Source organism: Dendroctonus ponderosae, unplaced genomic scaffold (assembly GCF_020466585.1).
Source record: "Dendroctonus ponderosae isolate FM_Combo_2020 unplaced genomic scaffold, Dpon_F_20191213v2 Dpon_F_20191213_6, whole genome shotgun sequence".
In the NCBI taxonomy this organism is placed as follows: domain Eukaryota; kingdom Metazoa; phylum Arthropoda; class Insecta; order Coleoptera; family Curculionidae; genus Dendroctonus; species Dendroctonus ponderosae.
The window spans coordinates 4,010,358-4,027,152 of record NW_026018814.1 but is presented as its reverse complement, the minus strand read 5'-3'; the positions used below and the strand labels follow the sequence as shown (position 1 = coordinate 4,027,152).

Sequence of the window (16,795 nt, the reverse complement as noted above, 5' to 3'; positions counted from 1 at the left end):
AAATCAGATTTTAGCGCAGAAGTATTGCTCAATGCTACTTACAGTGAATTCAAACGCTCTCTCGCGCGCCTCTATATCTTCAGTGCTGTCGGTCTTGGAGTAGAACGTTGGAGAATGAATGTTTGAAGTAACCTTTCCTCCTTGTTCGGGTTTAAATTCCTGTTCGTAAATTCGGTAGGCCTTTGCATGAGCCTTAATCGTATTGTAAGCGCATTGATATATTCCATCGCCAACTAAACTTTTTCCTGGCGCAAGTGAGTCCTAAAAAAATTAATAGATACGTTTTATATTCAGTAGCTGGAATTAACGTGTTTTTGAAATATTTAGTTAATAAATTTATAGAATTGTAAAATGTTATTAAGTTGTTATTAAAGTGAATTAAGATTTTCGTCGAATTCAGTCGTTCCGATGAAATAGAAATTATTGTACTGTGTAAGTACGTCTGGGAAGCTATTTTTAAGAAATCTTGATTGTTTTAAGTTAAAACTTCCGAGTGTTTACGTCAGGTGATCGAGGTGGCCTACTTTGGCCCGCCTCTTCCAATTGATCTGTATTGCATCGTTATATTGGGCGGAAATGAGGCGGAGTCTTTTGATGGGCATGGATCATCTTTTTTTTGGGAGAAATTCTAAATAAAAAGCAAAAAGCAATCAGCAAAAATTCATGTAGCGATTTCATTTCACGAGACATTTAAGTAAACTATAGTTGTGGTTTCGCGCTAATTCTGCTGATTAAATTGAATTAAAAATGAATTAGCGACTATTAACTATAATTTCATATACCTTTATAGTTTTAATGGTAAACCGATTTTCATTTTCAACATTGCTGCAGCAGTTTATTTGTTGTTTTAGAGAACGTCGGACATAACGTGCCGAGATAATTGTAAGAATGATGAATAGTGTCATCCAATTTAAAAATTGAAATTTGTCAACGTTTTCTTACCCCTCCATATCCCATAGAGCAGATTGCCAAAGGTTCGTTAAGAGTAATCCAGTATTTAACATAAGGCCCAAAATGTTCAAATACAACTCTGGCGTAGTCTCCGAAATAATCTGCAATTTGTGGATTTAACCAACCTCCCAAGTCTTCCAGATGCTGTGGTAGATCCCAATGGTAAATAGTAACGATTGGCTCTATATCATGCAAGAGCAGCTCCTGTAAGTAATATTAGCGACTAGCGCAGAGTCTTTCATCAGGAAGAGACTTACCGCGATTAAATTCAGATAGTAGTCAATTCCAGCCTGATTAATTTCGTTTGGAGTGCCATTGGGCATGATTCGTGGCCATGCTATCGAAAATCTGAAAATTTCACATATACCAATCTGATATCAATACGAAACATGTTTGTTTTTAAATTATACCTGTAAATATCCACTCCTAAATCCTTCAAAATAGCTACATCTTCCCGGTATTTGTGGTAGGAGTCGCATGCGATATCTCCTGTAGAATTGTCTGCAATGTGCCCTACACAAAAACGGTCATATTCTTGCAATTATAATTATTAGCTAGAATTACCAGGTTCATGCGCAAAATTATCCCACATGCTTAGTCCCTTTCCATCTTCATCCCAGCCACCTTCTATCTGATAGGATGCAGTGGCAGCACCAAACTTAAACTCGTCTGGAAAATATTTTTCCGCAACAGCACTATAGCAAAAAACTTTTTAGTGGCAAATTTTGCATTTCAACCGTACAATTTCATTTATTGTTCTTCAGTAGATTGAACAGCTTAGAAAAAACATTTGTTACTGATTTAAGCTGATTTCCTGGAATAATAAAACCCCCGGAAGCACGCGTAACATACATAACATATACTAGATAAAAATGAGTTAGCGAGATCATATTAATAAAGTAAAGTCAAATAATAAACTAAAAATTAAATAAATCAACAACGAAAATGGCACCTAAAAATAAAATAAAATTACCTTGTTGCAAGAGAAACAATCAAGAAAACAATCGCTGACATTTTAGTTAGGCAAGCATTAAAGACACGCACTTTATAAAACTGAGCTATTTAAATACAGATATTTATATTGCTATTATAGATGTTTTCAAATGGTCATCAAATGTTTTTCATTTGATTTAAGTGTTTAAATTTAGAGAATGCCGTTCAAGTACCTACATTGTTATTGAATTTATTGGTTCTTAAACGCGAGATAAAAACTATTACAAATATAAGGTGCGCCAAAATTCCCGTGGAATAGTTTATATATTTAAAAATGACCAAATAAGTTTATTACTTATATGCAGAATCATAATATTTGTGAGTGTGAAAGTTTAAAATATAGAATTGTTATAATGCAAATAATTATTGTCCCGATTTTTTCCCCAAGTATTTTTACCTCGTAGTTGTAGCTTTAAGTAGGTACAAGATTTATATTATTTTATTTTGCTCATATTTTTTTTTTATAAAACTATTAAAACCAATTTTTTTCTTTAGTTGTCTCAGAACAAACAAACTCTGCTCTCAGATCGGCTTGTTCTAAACATGAATTAAATTCCTTCAAAACATTTTACTAATATTAAGAAAAGTTTGAAACATTCACCAAAAATGTACAAGTTCCACAGAACCTAAGAATTATATTTTAACATATCGATTATGATTTAAAAAAATACCCAAAACTGTTCAACCCTTCTAAAAATGCAGTTCTTGTGTATCCAGGCTTCGACAAATTTTCCTTTTCACGACTTATTAACGTTTATCATTCGACTTCTGTAACACCCAGGATATTTGCAATATCTCAATTCTGGTTCTAGATAAGAATTTAAAGTTATAGTTTTTACTTTTATTAATAAGAAAAATTTTAAATATTTACTTTTGGATTTTGAATCAAGCACTTGTTAACTCAGATATTTTGAAACGACATTATTAAATATAATTTGCTTGCAAATATAAACTTTTAAATATAATCGTTCTAAGCACCATTTTCCTTTTAAAAAAGCCTTCATAAAACAAGATTTTTCGGCCCCGCCCCATAAATAGTTGTTATACTGGAGTTGGCAACGTTGAAGATTCAATCTGTCATTTTCCACATGACGTTTGTCCACGCATCAGACCAACATGGCTGGTGGGTAGATTATTATTTTTATCTATTTTGACATCAATTTTTATGGGTAAATTCTTTTTTTCAGACCTTCTTCCTAAGGTAACATGTACTTATTGTCAGGAAGACATTAATGGGGTTCGCGTTCAGTGCTGCGAGTGTCAGGATTTTGATATTTGTTTGCAGGTTAGTTCCTAGTTGGGGGCCTTGAGCCCTGGTACATTTCGGGTTAGAGTTTGAATTAAATCGTTTATAGTGTTTTGCCAGTGGAGCAGAAATAGGCACCCATAAGAATGACCACCCGTATAGGTTTGTGGTAAGTAACATTACAGAGAACAAAGTATTCTTTGTTTACTACGTTTCTCATATTATTTAGGATCATGGCTCTGTTAGTATATTTGGTGGAAGAGGATCCTGGACTGGAAGAGAACAGCTGAAACTATTAGAGGCTGCAGAATTGTACTCATATGCCAATTGGGACTTGATGGCAGAACAAGTAGGAACGCGCACAGCAGAAGGTAAACTTGTTGTTTACAAATATTGCTTAGGTTTTAAACGGCGGCGGTTTGCAGAATGTAGAGAAGAGTTTACAGCTCGATACCTGGATGGAAATATTGGGAAAGTAATGTGGGGCAATGTTTCCAAGCCTAATTTGGTTATTAACTTGGCGGAAGATGAGGGGCCATTATCTCCAGCTGCATTGGCAAAACTACCTCCTTTGGACGCCACATTGGAAGAGGCGAAAATATTGGGATACAAACCACACAGGGATGATTTTGAGAGGGTATGTACTAGGTGGAGAATTTTACAAATAGTCCAATTTGCTGATGTCATTATTTTTTCCTAGGAATACAATCCAGAGGCTGAACAGTTAGTTGCCCATCTGCAACTAGAAGATAACACAGACAGCGACGTTGAAAGAGTTTTAAAACTGGCAGTTGTCGATATGTATATTAGGAGACTAAGGGAAAGGCAACGAAGGAAAAGAATTGTTCGAGATTACCAGTTGGTTGCTAAATATTTCGACAATTTAAGGCGAGATCCCTCCAAGCCATTATATCCGAAAGAACAAAAGTGAGTAAATGTTGTAGCAATAATAGATTCATAGTGATTAAGTAAATATAATTGCCGTGTTCCTTACACTGATGAAAAGCCAGCATTACGTAAAATTGCACTTTATAAACACTAGATGTTTTTTTTCTTTTTGTTCAAAGAATTTTTAGAGTTTAATATGCTTGTATGTACCAATGTTTGATCGCAGTCCACTACAGGAAATTATTACTTTTAATTTACATTACGTATAGAGAAATATTCGCAAAAGGACCAAAGTAAGTCAACTTTAGGTACCTCTGGCCAACAGTGCAAATAATATTATTTTTCGTTGCTTGATTAGTTCCAAGTACATTAACTATTGGTCACATAAACATTAAACATTTGCTAATGAGGTAAGCGAGTAATCCCCAAAGAATTACTAAGGAAATTGAGATAGGAAACACATTATAAATACTTATAATACAAAGAATATTATAAATCTTTTCGGTAGTGAGAAGTTATAGTTTTATTGTTTTTATCCGCATAAAAAATGTCAATAGAAGTTCTATACATTCTTAATTTTATTAATGTACGTTTTGTTAAATCAACTGACGCTTCAAACAGTGGTGAAATCTGCAACATTTAAAGTTTAGAAATTATGAAGTTTAAACAATGCAAAACTGTAAAGAAACTGTTAAATTTTAAGGTAGAATTTAAATTATATTTGTTAGTAATAAATGTTTGTTTTTGCAGAGAATTGCGGGATTGTATGCGGCCGTTTGCTCAATTTTTGAATGCCGGTGAACACGAGCAGCTCATTACGAGTCTTGAGCGCGAACGGGAACTGAGAGACAGACTAACGGAATTGAAACGATACAGATCCCTTGGTTTAACAACTCAAGAAGAAATTGTGCACTACGAGCAGCATGCAGCGTTTCAAAGGCAACAAATCCGACAAGGAAAAGCTGTAAGTTTTTCGTGATCTGTTTGTGAAAAAATAGTATTTTTATTACTTTATCTGGATGTTTTGGTATAGATTTTTGTTTCGTTTAAACCTTTTTTACATGTTTGCTCTAATTTTCACACACTTTTCATGATCTATTAATTGCATGAGTCTGCGGCACTAACTACGTTTCAAGTATTGTAGATAAGGAATAACAATTTTCTAGACCGATTAATATGTATGTGTTGGTATATATTAGACTCAATTCATCTGAAAATTAGAAAACAAGCTGGAATGTTCAAAAATATGTCTATGTAAGAGGCTTGTTTATTAATTATTTCTAAATATTGCAACAAGCATAGTTGTTTTTTTGCTTTCATAAATGTGAGTATAATATTTAAAGCTTTATTCCAGCAAGTCAAACAATGTTAATTTAATATTTTGAAAACCGTTGGAGTATTTAAAGCAAAGCGAATGTCGACACCGAAGGACTATTCTGGCTTCGATTAAGTAGACGAAAGTTTTGTTATGTATGTCGTGAATTTCCTCATACGATAAAAGTACAGAAGGATTAAAAATATACTTAATGTATTTTTATCTGCTTGTTGTGGGTCTTTAAAGTAAGAATTAAAAATAGTTCGGCTGTAAAAATTATTTTAAATATCGTGAGATTCTGGTGATTGAAGAAACTCGTTAATACAAATTAGGTCCGTATTTTTCTGTTTCATTTTATGAGGTCAAGCTTTGATGCTAATTGTGAAATATAGTTTTTTCTCGTCCTCACTCGATTCGTCTATTAATTAGTTTAAAATAACCTCTACTTTGTTTTGCCATATTTTACAATTTTCGACAAAGACTTATTAAATTTATCTTAATAAAGAAATAATGTAGATCCATATTAATTTAATTATTAAATCTAAAAAATTAGTTTTTTTTACTTTTAAGGGCAATAAAATCGTAACGAATTGAAAACAGAAAATAAATTAGTCAAACACTGTTTGTTACACATTTTTATTATTTAGGCGCCTATTAGTTTCCGGAGACTAGGCCTATCGAATATATGCATAATTATTTGGATGTTACAACAATTTACCCGGTTTCTTTTAACAAAGAGTCAGTTACACTTTACAGTTACATAAAAAGGTAAAAATTGTTTTGCTACTGATACAACCACAGTCAAATTAAATATCGACGAATTGAGATTTAGCTTTGATGCGTATATTAACACCCAATCTTCATCTCTCGAATGGGAGGAATAATCACATCATAAATAGGACCACCTCCTTGACATACCCATATACTGCCATTGTCTCCATAATTGAGCATCTCGTTTAAACCTTCTGCCACGTCTTCAACATTTTGGCAGGGTTCATTGAGAAGTTGGCGTTTAGCTCGTTTCTCCAAGTCGGGAAAGCCATCAAGCACCCAGTTGGGTGCATTGTCGATCATCGAAGTATCCGTTACACCCGGGCAAATAGACATGAATCGAATGCCGGTCAAATCGAACCAAAATCTGGTACCGATTGATCTGGTGAACCCTATAATAAAATGTTTGGCGCCGGAATAGCAAGGAAATTCGTTAAATGCTTGCAGTCCTGCGATGGACGAAGTGTTAACGATGGTGCCACCTCCATAGCCGTTATTTTTGCCCATATACTTAATGCCCAACAAATTGCCTCTGACTGTAGTTGTTATATTTAAGTCGATCATTTCCTCCCAGGCTTTGTCCTTTAGCTTGCCCGCATTGTTCACCAGCAAGTCCAGCTTCTTGTATTTCTGCATGGTCTTTTCAAAGACACATTCAAACTGTTCCGCATTTACTAAATCAGTCTTGACAAAATGCGCTCTCCCCTTTCCATAACAACATTCCATTTCCTTGGCCAGGGCTTCGCCTTGCTCATCGATGTCCGCGATTGTGCAACCTTTCATGCCACTTTTAAACAGTCTTTTTACATACGCAGCTCCTATTCCAGAAGCACCGCCGGTAATTATGGCTATTTTACCCGAAATTACCTCCATTGCAGAAATTTACATGTGCGTTGTTTATAAGGATAAAAGTTGCTGGCTTATAATTTTGAATTTTTGGCCGAAATGATGTCATTGTCATATGAAACTTTGTTGCTAGTGAAAATGGAAAATTTCTGTGTATTTTTATTACAGGGTTTGATAAATTTTAAAGAAAGTTGATACTAAACGATTAGCAGAAACAAATAATAGAATTTCCTACTATTGCGAGACTAAATAGGCATCCCAGATGTTTGAGACATTGTTATTCCAATCCAACAATATGTATTTTACATGGCGTTAACCACAGCTTTCAGCTCATGGTTTAATTCATTTCATGTATCCATTTTCATAATTTGTACAAACTTATTTCTATAAGTAACGATATTAACGGATTCGATACTGCAGGGTGTGTAGCTGAAAAATAAGTATTAAAATGATTGTTTCCAATGCTGGAAAACCATCTATTCACATGCTTTTTGAAATTCTTTTAACTGCTCATTGTTCTTGAGCTGGGTTTTTCCAAAACGATATATTTTTAACTAGACACCCTGTAATTATCGATGCATCATCATCATTATGTTCGGTAGTATGGGCGGGGCGATAGACGGACCCGATTGTATGAGTTTCCATTTCACTTAGGGTGGCAGTGGCCTTGCGAATCCAGTGAGAAGTTCCAATCAGTACTTAACGTCCCCAAACGGGTAAGTTTCCAACATTCCATCATTTCATTTGGAAAGTTATCGAATATTGGCTCACCCAAATGTTTAATCTCCCAACATACAAAAAATAAAATACATTTTTTTGTAAGTAAATATCGAAACATTGATATATTTTATGATATGTTATGTGTGCTTTGACTATCCACATAGAATATCGCATACTCGTATATTAAAACTCCCAACTTTCAGGGCGTTCAGAAAATATGAGTATATTTTAAATTATATTCTGTAAAATTCTTAAAACAGCGACTGTCTAGGTTTCCGTGCTTGTTCGAATATCACCAAAAATAGGACAAATAAATCAAAAAATTTAAATCATTTGATTTCTATGTATCACTTATTCGTCTTTTCGGTGTGCTGTACGATACTTTCCAATTTATTTTTAAGTGTTTCAGACATTTCATCTTTGAAGAAATTTATAGTAATTTCGATAGTACGTTAAAGAAGTGCGCTTATTCAAATACAAATATAAAATCCCATGTAACGAATGAAAAAAGAACATTTTCAATGGACTGTTTTGTGTCTGGTCTATGTATATTTTTTATTTTTTTTAATTTGCAGTCCAGGCACTTGGAAGTTTCTGAGTGTTGCTAACAAAACTAGAACGAAATACTCGCTCAATTTTAATAGACCCAAGAAGGTCAATTAAAATTGATATTATCTGACCATGAAAAGGAGAGGATTGGACACGGTGATTAAGCAGCGAAAAAACACTTTTTTGCTTTTTATATTCTTGTAGAATGAAGGATTGAAACAAACAAATTAAAGAGGATGATTAAATCGGGACAACGACATGCACGTTTTATTTCGTTTCTAACGGTCTGTGAAATGTTCATTTAAATTCGCTGCAGGTGTTTTCACGTTTTTATTTTTTTTTATGACACCTTGTTTAAACAGGGCTTGAGTTGACGCACTACTGCTTTTTAAAGACTTAGGTTCTTTGTAAACAGCGTAGTTTTTGCGCAAAAAAGTGTTTGTGAATTTTTAACTAAAATTGTTAAATAGCAAGGAAATAGATTTTTTTGCGAAAACTTCGATTGCGACAATATTTTACAAAGAGCYCAAAGTCGTCAAATAGGTTCAGTGCATTAACTCRAAMAAATCARTTGACTCTCACGACCACAAGAAAAGTTCTGGTAGTTTCTGTACCAAGACGSCCCAAAGCGGATGAACTCGGTTGCTTCRTCAAAACAGTCATAMAGAGGAACAAATTCACAGCGAGTSTCCTTAAAATSCCKAATTTAGTTCTTYCGATATTTCTAAGAACTTTGACCGTTGATAGCAGAGGAGCCAGACATTTTTTCTTAATTAAACTTAGGTCAGATCGTCTTCTRWTRAATCAAAAAGTGTCTTAGTGCCCTTTTGATTATATGCTTACGGGACACCCTGTATATCAAAAACGGTTCGTGATCGGTATATTTGTGAAACATCCGATATAATTTTAAAAGTTTWTAAATAACAACAGAAAACYGATATCAATAAAYCGAAAACATTTGTATACCTGTTTAAGRTAAATGTTTACATCGAGTGCACAGTGCATACAGGTGATTCATAAAAAGGCCAAATTCGTTGTGTAAAGATGAAAGAAAATTTCTAAGCATTCTGTAAAGTTTCGTTTTCAATATACAGGATGAAAAAATATAATAAAAAATTTAATGCTCTACACGTTTTTATTGAGTATTTTCCATTTTGTTACTGTGTATATTTTTAATTTAGTAGAGTGTACGCATATGTCAGCGTCGCGTCCATCTGGCAATTATTTTGTTCCATTCGCCTTCAGTCTATTTTTCTAGTGTTGGTGTTTTTTTAATACAGCATTACTTTATGATGTACGCCTGAAAAATAAACATCAAAATTCACACTTTGGCCAGGAACAAAAGCTCAGCTTGATATTGTTAATAATTTCTTAAAGGGTTCTCTAGAGTACGCTCAACAAATAAATAAAGAAATTAATTTATTGCACTGAATAAAAGCCTATCAAAATCATTTACTACACTTTTAAGTTCAGAACTGAACAGGACAAGCAAGATATTTGACTCCAAAAAAGTCGTGCTTACATTTTTGTGCCATATTTATGTCTACTAAAAGTGGAGTTTTGAATACAATTTCCACACAGTATTCGATGAATGAGAAGAATTGTGCCTATGCAAGTCTGCATGATTTCTTGCAAGTCTGCCGCTGTGCTTTAGTGCATGGGAAATGTAGATCTGTTAAAAATCGTGTAATTATTTGAGTTCTTCTGTGAATGATGTAATTTATATTTTTATGTGAGATTTTTTGTTTGTTTCAGCGACGGAGAAACAAAATTAAATTTCATCGACGAAAAAACCATGTGGCTGTCCGGAAGCGATTCCGCGTACGACAGCGGGGAGGGAGTGGGCGGAGAGACGATGGACCAATCAGCGATGTCAGCGTCGATTTGGACCCAACAGTCGCCATCGACGAAGAATAGTGCGATCAAAGAATCAGGGAAACTGGCTATGGAGAGTTGGTCGAGCCAAGGGGAAGTTCAGGTTAGTGAAAAATAATAATACATTTAATATGAATGGTGTCGGAATACACATTTTTCACAAGGAAACTCTGGGGTATATGAATCATTTCTGTTTTTTTTTTGTTATATAAGTCAAACATTCAATTTTTCTTGCACGCATGTGTCTATGTCCTGATCAAGTTTGCAATAGAGGACCATGTTCTGTAATTAAAATTATATTAAAGTTTATTACTTATATACATATATTATTCTGAAGCATGTTTTCACATATCCTTAAATCCCATTATTCATTCATCCAGAACAAACTGCTTCATTTCAGTGGGACAACGATCTAAACATACAGCCGCTCACCTATGTCACATTGAAATCTGTTATTACTCAAGTAAGTTAAAAAAATTATTCCTATTGTATGAATTTGGTGTTCGATATCGCAACATTGAAACTAATTTTGCGTTAGGAAAATCTACTCAATTCAGATCAATGTGATAATACAATCACACAGGAGCCGAACCTAATGGATATCAACATCAACGATGAATTAATTCAATTTTTGGGTCAAAGCTCTTGGTTGCCGGACGTTTCAACCGACTGATTCTTCCCCTTTAGCTAAGTCTAAATGGTTTTACTCCGTGGAACAATTTTGAACTTTTAATATAGCATGGTGTATGTGATCTCAGTTGATTCTAAGCTTTTGCAGTCTTATTGTTACAATTAATTAGAATGTATCGTTCTAAAATCCCCTGCTCATCAAACAGTTGAACTGCGCACTTAGAATCAGATGGCATTATAAGCATGAAAACAATGTACAAAATATAGAATATTATGTTATTAAATACGTGATTGTATTTTTCTGTATATTTCCTATTTTCAGCGATTACCGATTGGTAAATTTTGTAATATACAATTGTAAAAAGTACTTCTCGAAACCTATCTTAAGTTTTGTGTTATACCTTGACGTTTGTTTCTGCAATTGCATTTGTAAATAGAACTATTCTTAGACTCCACTTTACGGTAGATGCGATGTGTACATATTTCAAAACGTATTTTATTTTGATTTGGTAAATCTTAATTCAAAATGAAAATCCGTTTACTTAGTTACTAAGATATGAAGTGTAAAATTGTTAGTTAAGAAAATTTCTAGACTATTTGTCATGATAGTTTAATCTTAATTCGTTCCCAATGATAGTTGAATTATATTTTTATGGTTCCAATATTTYGTAAATTTTGGAGTTGTTTGTTGAATTTTAATAAATGTAACTTTATTAATTACAGATGTTTTTGTTTCTATCCATTAAATCTCAGAGATCCGTTTYGTTAAGATACATCTCGCCATTTAGGTGATTTTTTATTATCTATCTTCAGKTGAAATTCACAATAATTCACGAAAYTSTTCTCGGCGAGTACAAAGTTTAGGAAAATTATGATTAATGGCTKGGTCCTACATACRTATTCTTAAATGTATACAAAATGMAACTSGGAAATAGTRCAAACCTCACTAAATTTGCAAATTTTTCGATTCGATTTTGMGRWWWTATTCGCAATTTGGTGTTAAYCAATTAAGAATCACTATTGGGMTGCGTAGTCTGGAGGGAACGGAATTTTTACTAATAAAACTATTATTTGAAACAATTTATTACAAAAATACGAAACATTCAATCAAATAATACCCAACAAAGGGCTACCAATAGTTGTTGATGTCGCCAGTCTTTTCTCCTTACAATTAATTAATTTGGTATTTCACGACTTATTATAATTACGTTTGCAGTCTTGCCTTATCATTTGTGAACCTCTTGAAGTCCTACTAATTTCACACATTCTGTGACTGAATTATTAATAAACAAAATTTAAATTCGTAAATATTTTAGGATATTCATTAGGTTCTATTGGTGTTATTTGAGAAAATCAGTTGCTTTTATAATAAATTTTAAAAAAGGTCAGGGTGACCAAAAGTTAATATTAAAACAGGCTATATTGTCAAGAGTGTATAAAAAACATTACAGTAGTAAATCTGAGGACTTGCGAGGTTTTCATAAGATACGTAATCAACATTATCTAAAAATTATTTCGCTTAAAATTAGTCCATATGAAAGAGATTACTTGGTAGCACCTATAAACCTTAAATAAATTGAACACGCGCAAGAGAATGTATAATTAACAAACGGTAACATTGATTAAATAGCCTAAGCTAAGCTCTTACAACCTAAACGATATCACTTTGCAACAGATGCGGCTGAAGCAGACACTCTAAGTCACCTTAGACTCATCGTATAATCAGGAATTTTAATACATCAATATAGAGCGAACTTCATAAAACAAAACAAACACTTCCTTATAAAGAATTTATCAAAATTACTTACTTAGTATACATAACATTTTTCGAAAAACATTCTTAAATCCTACAGTATATCGAGATCCTTAATAACATTGAGCAAAACGTGGTTAACTAGAGTTTATAGTTCATACGTGCTTAAATGAACTAGTCAAAGTGTACAAATTAATACGTGTGTAAATGTGGATATGGGAAAGTTTCAGGATAAGTTCCTGTAAACCATGAAACTTTTTCAAGTTCAAATTGTTTTGTGCAGTTTCACGGTTTAATGAGCTTTCCTTAATCAATGCGAGCAATTTTTTCTATCTATGCAATAATTATTTAAAAAACACACAAGAACTCCATTTGCCGCTCTTTGGTTCGCTACTTCACGAATATTACATTTGCTTAGGTTGAAAATGAACACCAAAATACACAATATTCCTTTAATAATGTAGTAATGTTAATACCTACACGTTTTAAGCTACTTTTTTACCATTCCCTGTCATACTGGTATACACACTTTCCACGATTTTGTTCTTCAGGTGGATCACCGGCGAAGACATCGGCATGTAAAAGTTCTCAGACATAATAATCTTCGCTTTCTCTAGATTCTTGTTGGGACTCATCACCATATACTCGGAATCGGTTTGGTTTTGCGATTGCGGCATAAAATTGAAGAGTTGCGAGAATTTGGATAGATCTTTGGCTGGTAAAGTGTTGCAACGCGATGAGATGTTGGAAGGTGACTGTGCAGGTTCCTTACATCTAGATAAACACGTTTGAGTATTTAGTCAGTTTCTAATCCGCGAGAATCATGTTAAGCATTTGATTAATCAAATCAAGATTGAATTCTTCGTAACAAATAACAGCACTTATCCTAAAAACTGAATTCGCAACTTTTTTTTCATGTACACATGCATAATGCATTGCATGTCGATGAAACTAAAATACAGGGTTCGACCTCATTAATAGGAACTAATTAACACTTAACTTAAACTAGAGATTCTTCAAGAAAAACTACTTTGTTCTAAACGATAGAACCATATTAATTACCAATTTTCAGTGGCCGAATCGGTAGTTTTACTAACGATCCTTATCAAGTCTTACCTTTGCAAGGTGAAGCTTTTAAAGGTTCTTGGCGGCAAAGGAGGTGCTTGGAAATATTTTCCCAACTTTCTGTCCAACACTAATTCGAATGGGTCCTCATAAATATGACTTATATGCTTATAATCGATGGCCGAAGTTTTAGTATTGCTCTGATTGGTTGATTGGTGATCTTCTGGAATTTCCTCATAAATTCCAGAGGACAAAGATATTCCCGATTCGCTTCTTGGAATATGACTGGAATTAAATTGAGCTTTCATCAAATAGTTACTAATTACAGTTTCAAAAGATCACTATTTCACTTTATTTAAGAACAATACTCCTTAAACATTTTCGGATTTTTTACTGAAGAGTAGTGTTTGTTATTAAAATTATCAAAAGTTGAATTCCTATAATATGAAAAATAAAATAATAAATATTACATACATAGTTATAACTGAATATCATGTACATACAGGAAAGGGTAATTGAATTGTTTAATTTCTGACTAGAACCTATATAAACATAAGTGTCTCTAATCGAGAGTGTTGCAACTGAAGTTTATTATCTTTTATTTTATGCACTGCGCTAACTTTTTTACAGCTTCGTGTATCTACAAACAATATAAAATAGCGAAAATGTTACTGCATAGCGAAACTTGTGATTTGCAATATTTGCCAAATGTCTGAAAAAAATGCAGGAGAAAAGCTATGCAAGAAAAAACGGCGTATTTTTCGCCATAACATGAGCTAAAAACTAACTCTCCGTATGTATTACATGCCATTGAAGACTGGCCTTTCATAAATGAAAATATAAAAAAGGATTCCACTGCATTTCTTCGGGCATATGAAAATGTTTCGTTTTAAAAAACTCGCTAATTGAGTAAGTAGGTGTATAAAAAATATTTAAAATATGTCTTACATTTTGCCCACTTGCTGTTGTAGATCTGGGTAAGAATCTTCAGTCTCGCTACCCCCAGGGGTTTTCGTAATTTCGCTCATACCCAAATTGACAAGATTTGATTCAGTCTGGAATAAAAATGTCCCTTAAAAACTGACTTACATAGGGTTTATAAAGGTTTATTCAAATCTCAGCAAAAATGTTTCTAAAAACGCTAAAACATGTAACCATTGAACTGATCCAGATTATTTTTCATGCGTTAATGTCTCTGAAGGCCTTTTCAGGCAGGTCACAAAAAAGGTGAATGTCATGAGCGAAATTTGAATTGTAATAGTCAAGTAACTTGATTCAGCGTTTTTTCGGTCATATAAAATTGTTTTTCGCGAAACAATTGAATTATCCAGAATAACCAATTACTCAGAATTTATGTTGTGTGTTTGATGTGACAAACAATAATCTTTGGTTTCCTCAAGGTTACCAGCAAATCAATCAGATATTATGGAAACTTTTCAACAGCAAAACATGTTACTTTGTTTTCTGTACTAACTATATTTTGTATGAGTTTATTCTGCAGTATATTTATTATTGGTTACTTTACAAATTTTATAATCTACTTATGCGTATTGTCGTGCGTAAAGTAACTGTTACAGGCAAAGAATTTGGAAATCTAGTAATTTTGCAGCAAAAAATGAGTTTCACTCAAAATATTGTATTCGATCAGGTTCATCGTTTCCAAACAGATCTGGTATTAGTCAATAAACCAGTCATGGCTTAAATTAGCTATAAATGAGTAATTAAAGTGAACGTACCTTAGATTTTAGGCCATAATCAGTCTCTTCTAATGCACTTGAATTAGGAACACCCGAATCATCGCTACCCGTCTCACTTCTAAAATACATGGGACTGACATCAAGAACACTGACTCTGATGCCACAAATATCACCTTCGCTTCTACTAAACCTACACATAAACCGATTGTACAACCTAGTAATAAATCAAATTAAATGAAATACCTGATCGAGGAAACAAATCCTGAACTGGGTCTGCCGCACTGACCCCTGCTAAGCAAATAATGCAGTAATTTGGGGCCTTCCGGACAATACACCAATAGTTGCCCCGGTCCAGCAGGAAAATCCCTAGAATTCATTAAAAACTATAAATTTCCACTACATCTGGGAAAATCATTTTTTACCTGCTGGTGTGCATAACGATAATCTTTTTCCAATCCTCATTTTCGCTAGTAGCCTGTATATGAAACTGATGGAAATGGTACCACTTCCACACTACTTTTGGGGCACCAGTGCATGGATCGCTGACCATGATTTCTTGGGAATTCGCATTCAAGACTCCGTATAAGCCTAGCAATCCTGCAGAGCGCGAATGCGAGCTGTCCACAAAGGAAATTCGAAAATTCGATTCGCCCACTGTAACAACGTTAGTTTAAGTACATATGAACTATTGAGTACAGTACTACAGAGTGCCTTACCAGGTATATAACTTGCAATGCTAAGCATTTTCCTAATAGAAATCATCCACTCCTGCGAGTGACTTTCGTTCATTCCAGCCAGAAATAAAACCGCTTTCTTGTTGACTTTTCTCAAGTTAAATACACCGAAAGCAAATTGTTTCGATCGGGAATCGGTTCGGCATAAGGTGGCTGATCGAGGCACTTGAATGCAGTTGAGAAGGTGGCCATCTTCCGAGGACTTCAATTTCAGTTCAACACCCACTTCTAAGTCTTCCAGACGGCGGATTTCACACCATTGTCGTTGCCAGGCCTTAAATTTAAAAAAAAAACGCAAATTTAGTCTTTGCTAAATCACTGATTGAAGTTGATTCCTCATATCTGGGTCTGTAGTCGCTGTTGTAGAATGGGTAGATTAGGGTTTAGTATGGTAATAGGTTCTGACTAAGTTGTAAACTTATTATTTTTTGCTTATTTCTTATTACGGTTCAGCTATCTATTAACTGCGTTAAACGCCGATATAGTAAAAGAGCTTGAGAATAAAGCGACATCGGTAAATATTGTTTTAAGTGATGGCTTCATTTACAGTTGTTAACAACAAGAGCCACATAAAGGAACAGTCTGAAAGAACAAAAAGCCAGGTAAACCAATACCGCATCAAATTCAATTTTCGTTTGAGGCCCAACCTTTTTTTAGCTTGCCCGTTAAGGCATTCTCCTTTAGTCCTTGACTTGTTTCCCTTTGAATTTATATAGGTACCCAGATAGCACACAAATATTACAGTAATATTTTTTTGCAATA

The 16,795-nt window shown here is 33.8% G+C and overlaps 4 protein-coding genes across 7 annotated transcripts in view; 1 reads left to right on the top strand and 3 right to left on the bottom strand.

Annotated features, from left to right (window-relative positions):
* Window positions 1–42: 42 nt before the first annotated feature.
* LOC109534621 (myrosinase 1) lies at window positions 43–2,070 on the bottom strand (the record flags this gene model as incomplete). Its single annotated transcript, XM_048667738.1, is given in 6 exon segments — window positions 43–261; window positions 943–1,155; window positions 1,209–1,299; window positions 1,362–1,464; window positions 1,516–1,646; window positions 1,925–2,070. Coding segments are annotated over 6 exon segments (798 nt in total), but the record flags the coding sequence as incomplete, so codon positions are not given.
* Window positions 2,071–2,995: 925 nt separating this feature from the next.
* LOC109534623 (transcriptional adapter 2B) lies at window positions 2,996–11,504 on the top strand. 3 transcript variants are annotated; one of them, XM_019900350.2, is made up of 11 exons: window positions 2,996–3,067; window positions 3,132–3,229; window positions 3,300–3,359; window positions 3,420–3,561; window positions 3,616–3,827; window positions 3,891–4,117; window positions 4,829–5,042; window positions 7,665–7,726; window positions 10,035–10,257; window positions 10,555–10,617; window positions 10,693–11,504. In XM_019900350.2, exons 1-11 carry the CDS (start codon window positions 3,061–3,063, stop codon window positions 10,825–10,827), a joined length of 1,443 nt encoding a protein of 480 aa, XP_019755909.2. In that variant the 5' UTR covers window positions 2,996–3,060; the 3' UTR covers window positions 10,828–11,504. The 3 variants fall into 3 exon arrangements, with proteins under 3 accessions (XP_019755909.2, XP_019755908.2, XP_048523693.1); XM_019900349.2 differs by lacking the exon at window positions 2,996–3,067 and having other exon boundaries at window positions 3,074–3,229; XM_048667736.1 differs by lacking the exon at window positions 2,996–3,067 and having other exon boundaries at window positions 3,074–3,229; window positions 10,535–10,617.
* Window positions 6,014–11,527, bottom strand: LOC109534624 (15-hydroxyprostaglandin dehydrogenase [NAD(+)]). The gene is made up of 2 exons (XM_048667737.1): window positions 11,511–11,527; window positions 6,014–7,023 (listed from the first exon to the last, which is right to left on the bottom strand). The coding sequence occupies exons 1-2, from the start codon at window positions 11,525–11,527 to the stop codon at window positions 6,240–6,242; spliced, it is 801 nt and encodes a 266-aa protein (XP_048523694.1). The 3' UTR covers window positions 6,014–6,239.
* A 324-nt stretch (window positions 11,528–11,851) lies between these two features.
* LOC109534625 overlaps window positions 11,852–16,795 on the bottom strand; it is a 6,512-nt gene continuing 1,568 nt past the window's right edge. For both annotated transcript variants that reach the window (XM_019900352.2, XM_019900353.2), the window contains exons 2-8: window positions 16,016–16,307; window positions 15,722–15,953; window positions 15,543–15,665; window positions 15,339–15,489; window positions 14,551–14,657; window positions 13,654–13,887; window positions 11,852–13,311 (exon numbers count right to left, since the gene is read on the bottom strand). In XM_019900352.2, coding sequence (XP_019755911.2) covers window positions 13,023–13,311; window positions 13,654–13,887; window positions 14,551–14,657; window positions 15,339–15,489; window positions 15,543–15,665; window positions 15,722–15,953; window positions 16,016–16,307 — 1,428 coding nt within the window. In that variant the 3' untranslated portion in view covers window positions 11,852–13,022. The remainder of the gene's footprint in view (window positions 13,312–13,653; window positions 13,888–14,550; window positions 14,658–15,338; window positions 15,490–15,542; window positions 15,666–15,721; window positions 15,954–16,015; window positions 16,308–16,795) is intronic.

Bases quoted from the DNA above. Each gene is read 5' to 3' on its own strand.
- LOC109534623 (XM_019900349.2), top strand. From the start codon at position 3,110: ATGGGTAAATTCTTTTTTTCAGACCTTCTTCCTAAGGTAACATGTACT. The intron at 3,562-3,615 runs GTAAACTTGTTG...GGCGGTTTGCAG, and splicing joins AGGAACGCGCACAGCAGAAG to AATGTAGAGAAGAGTTTACA. The intron at 10,258-10,554 runs GTTAGTGAAAAA...GCTTCATTTCAG, and splicing joins CGAGCCAAGGGGAAGTTCAG to TGGGACAACGATCTAAACAT.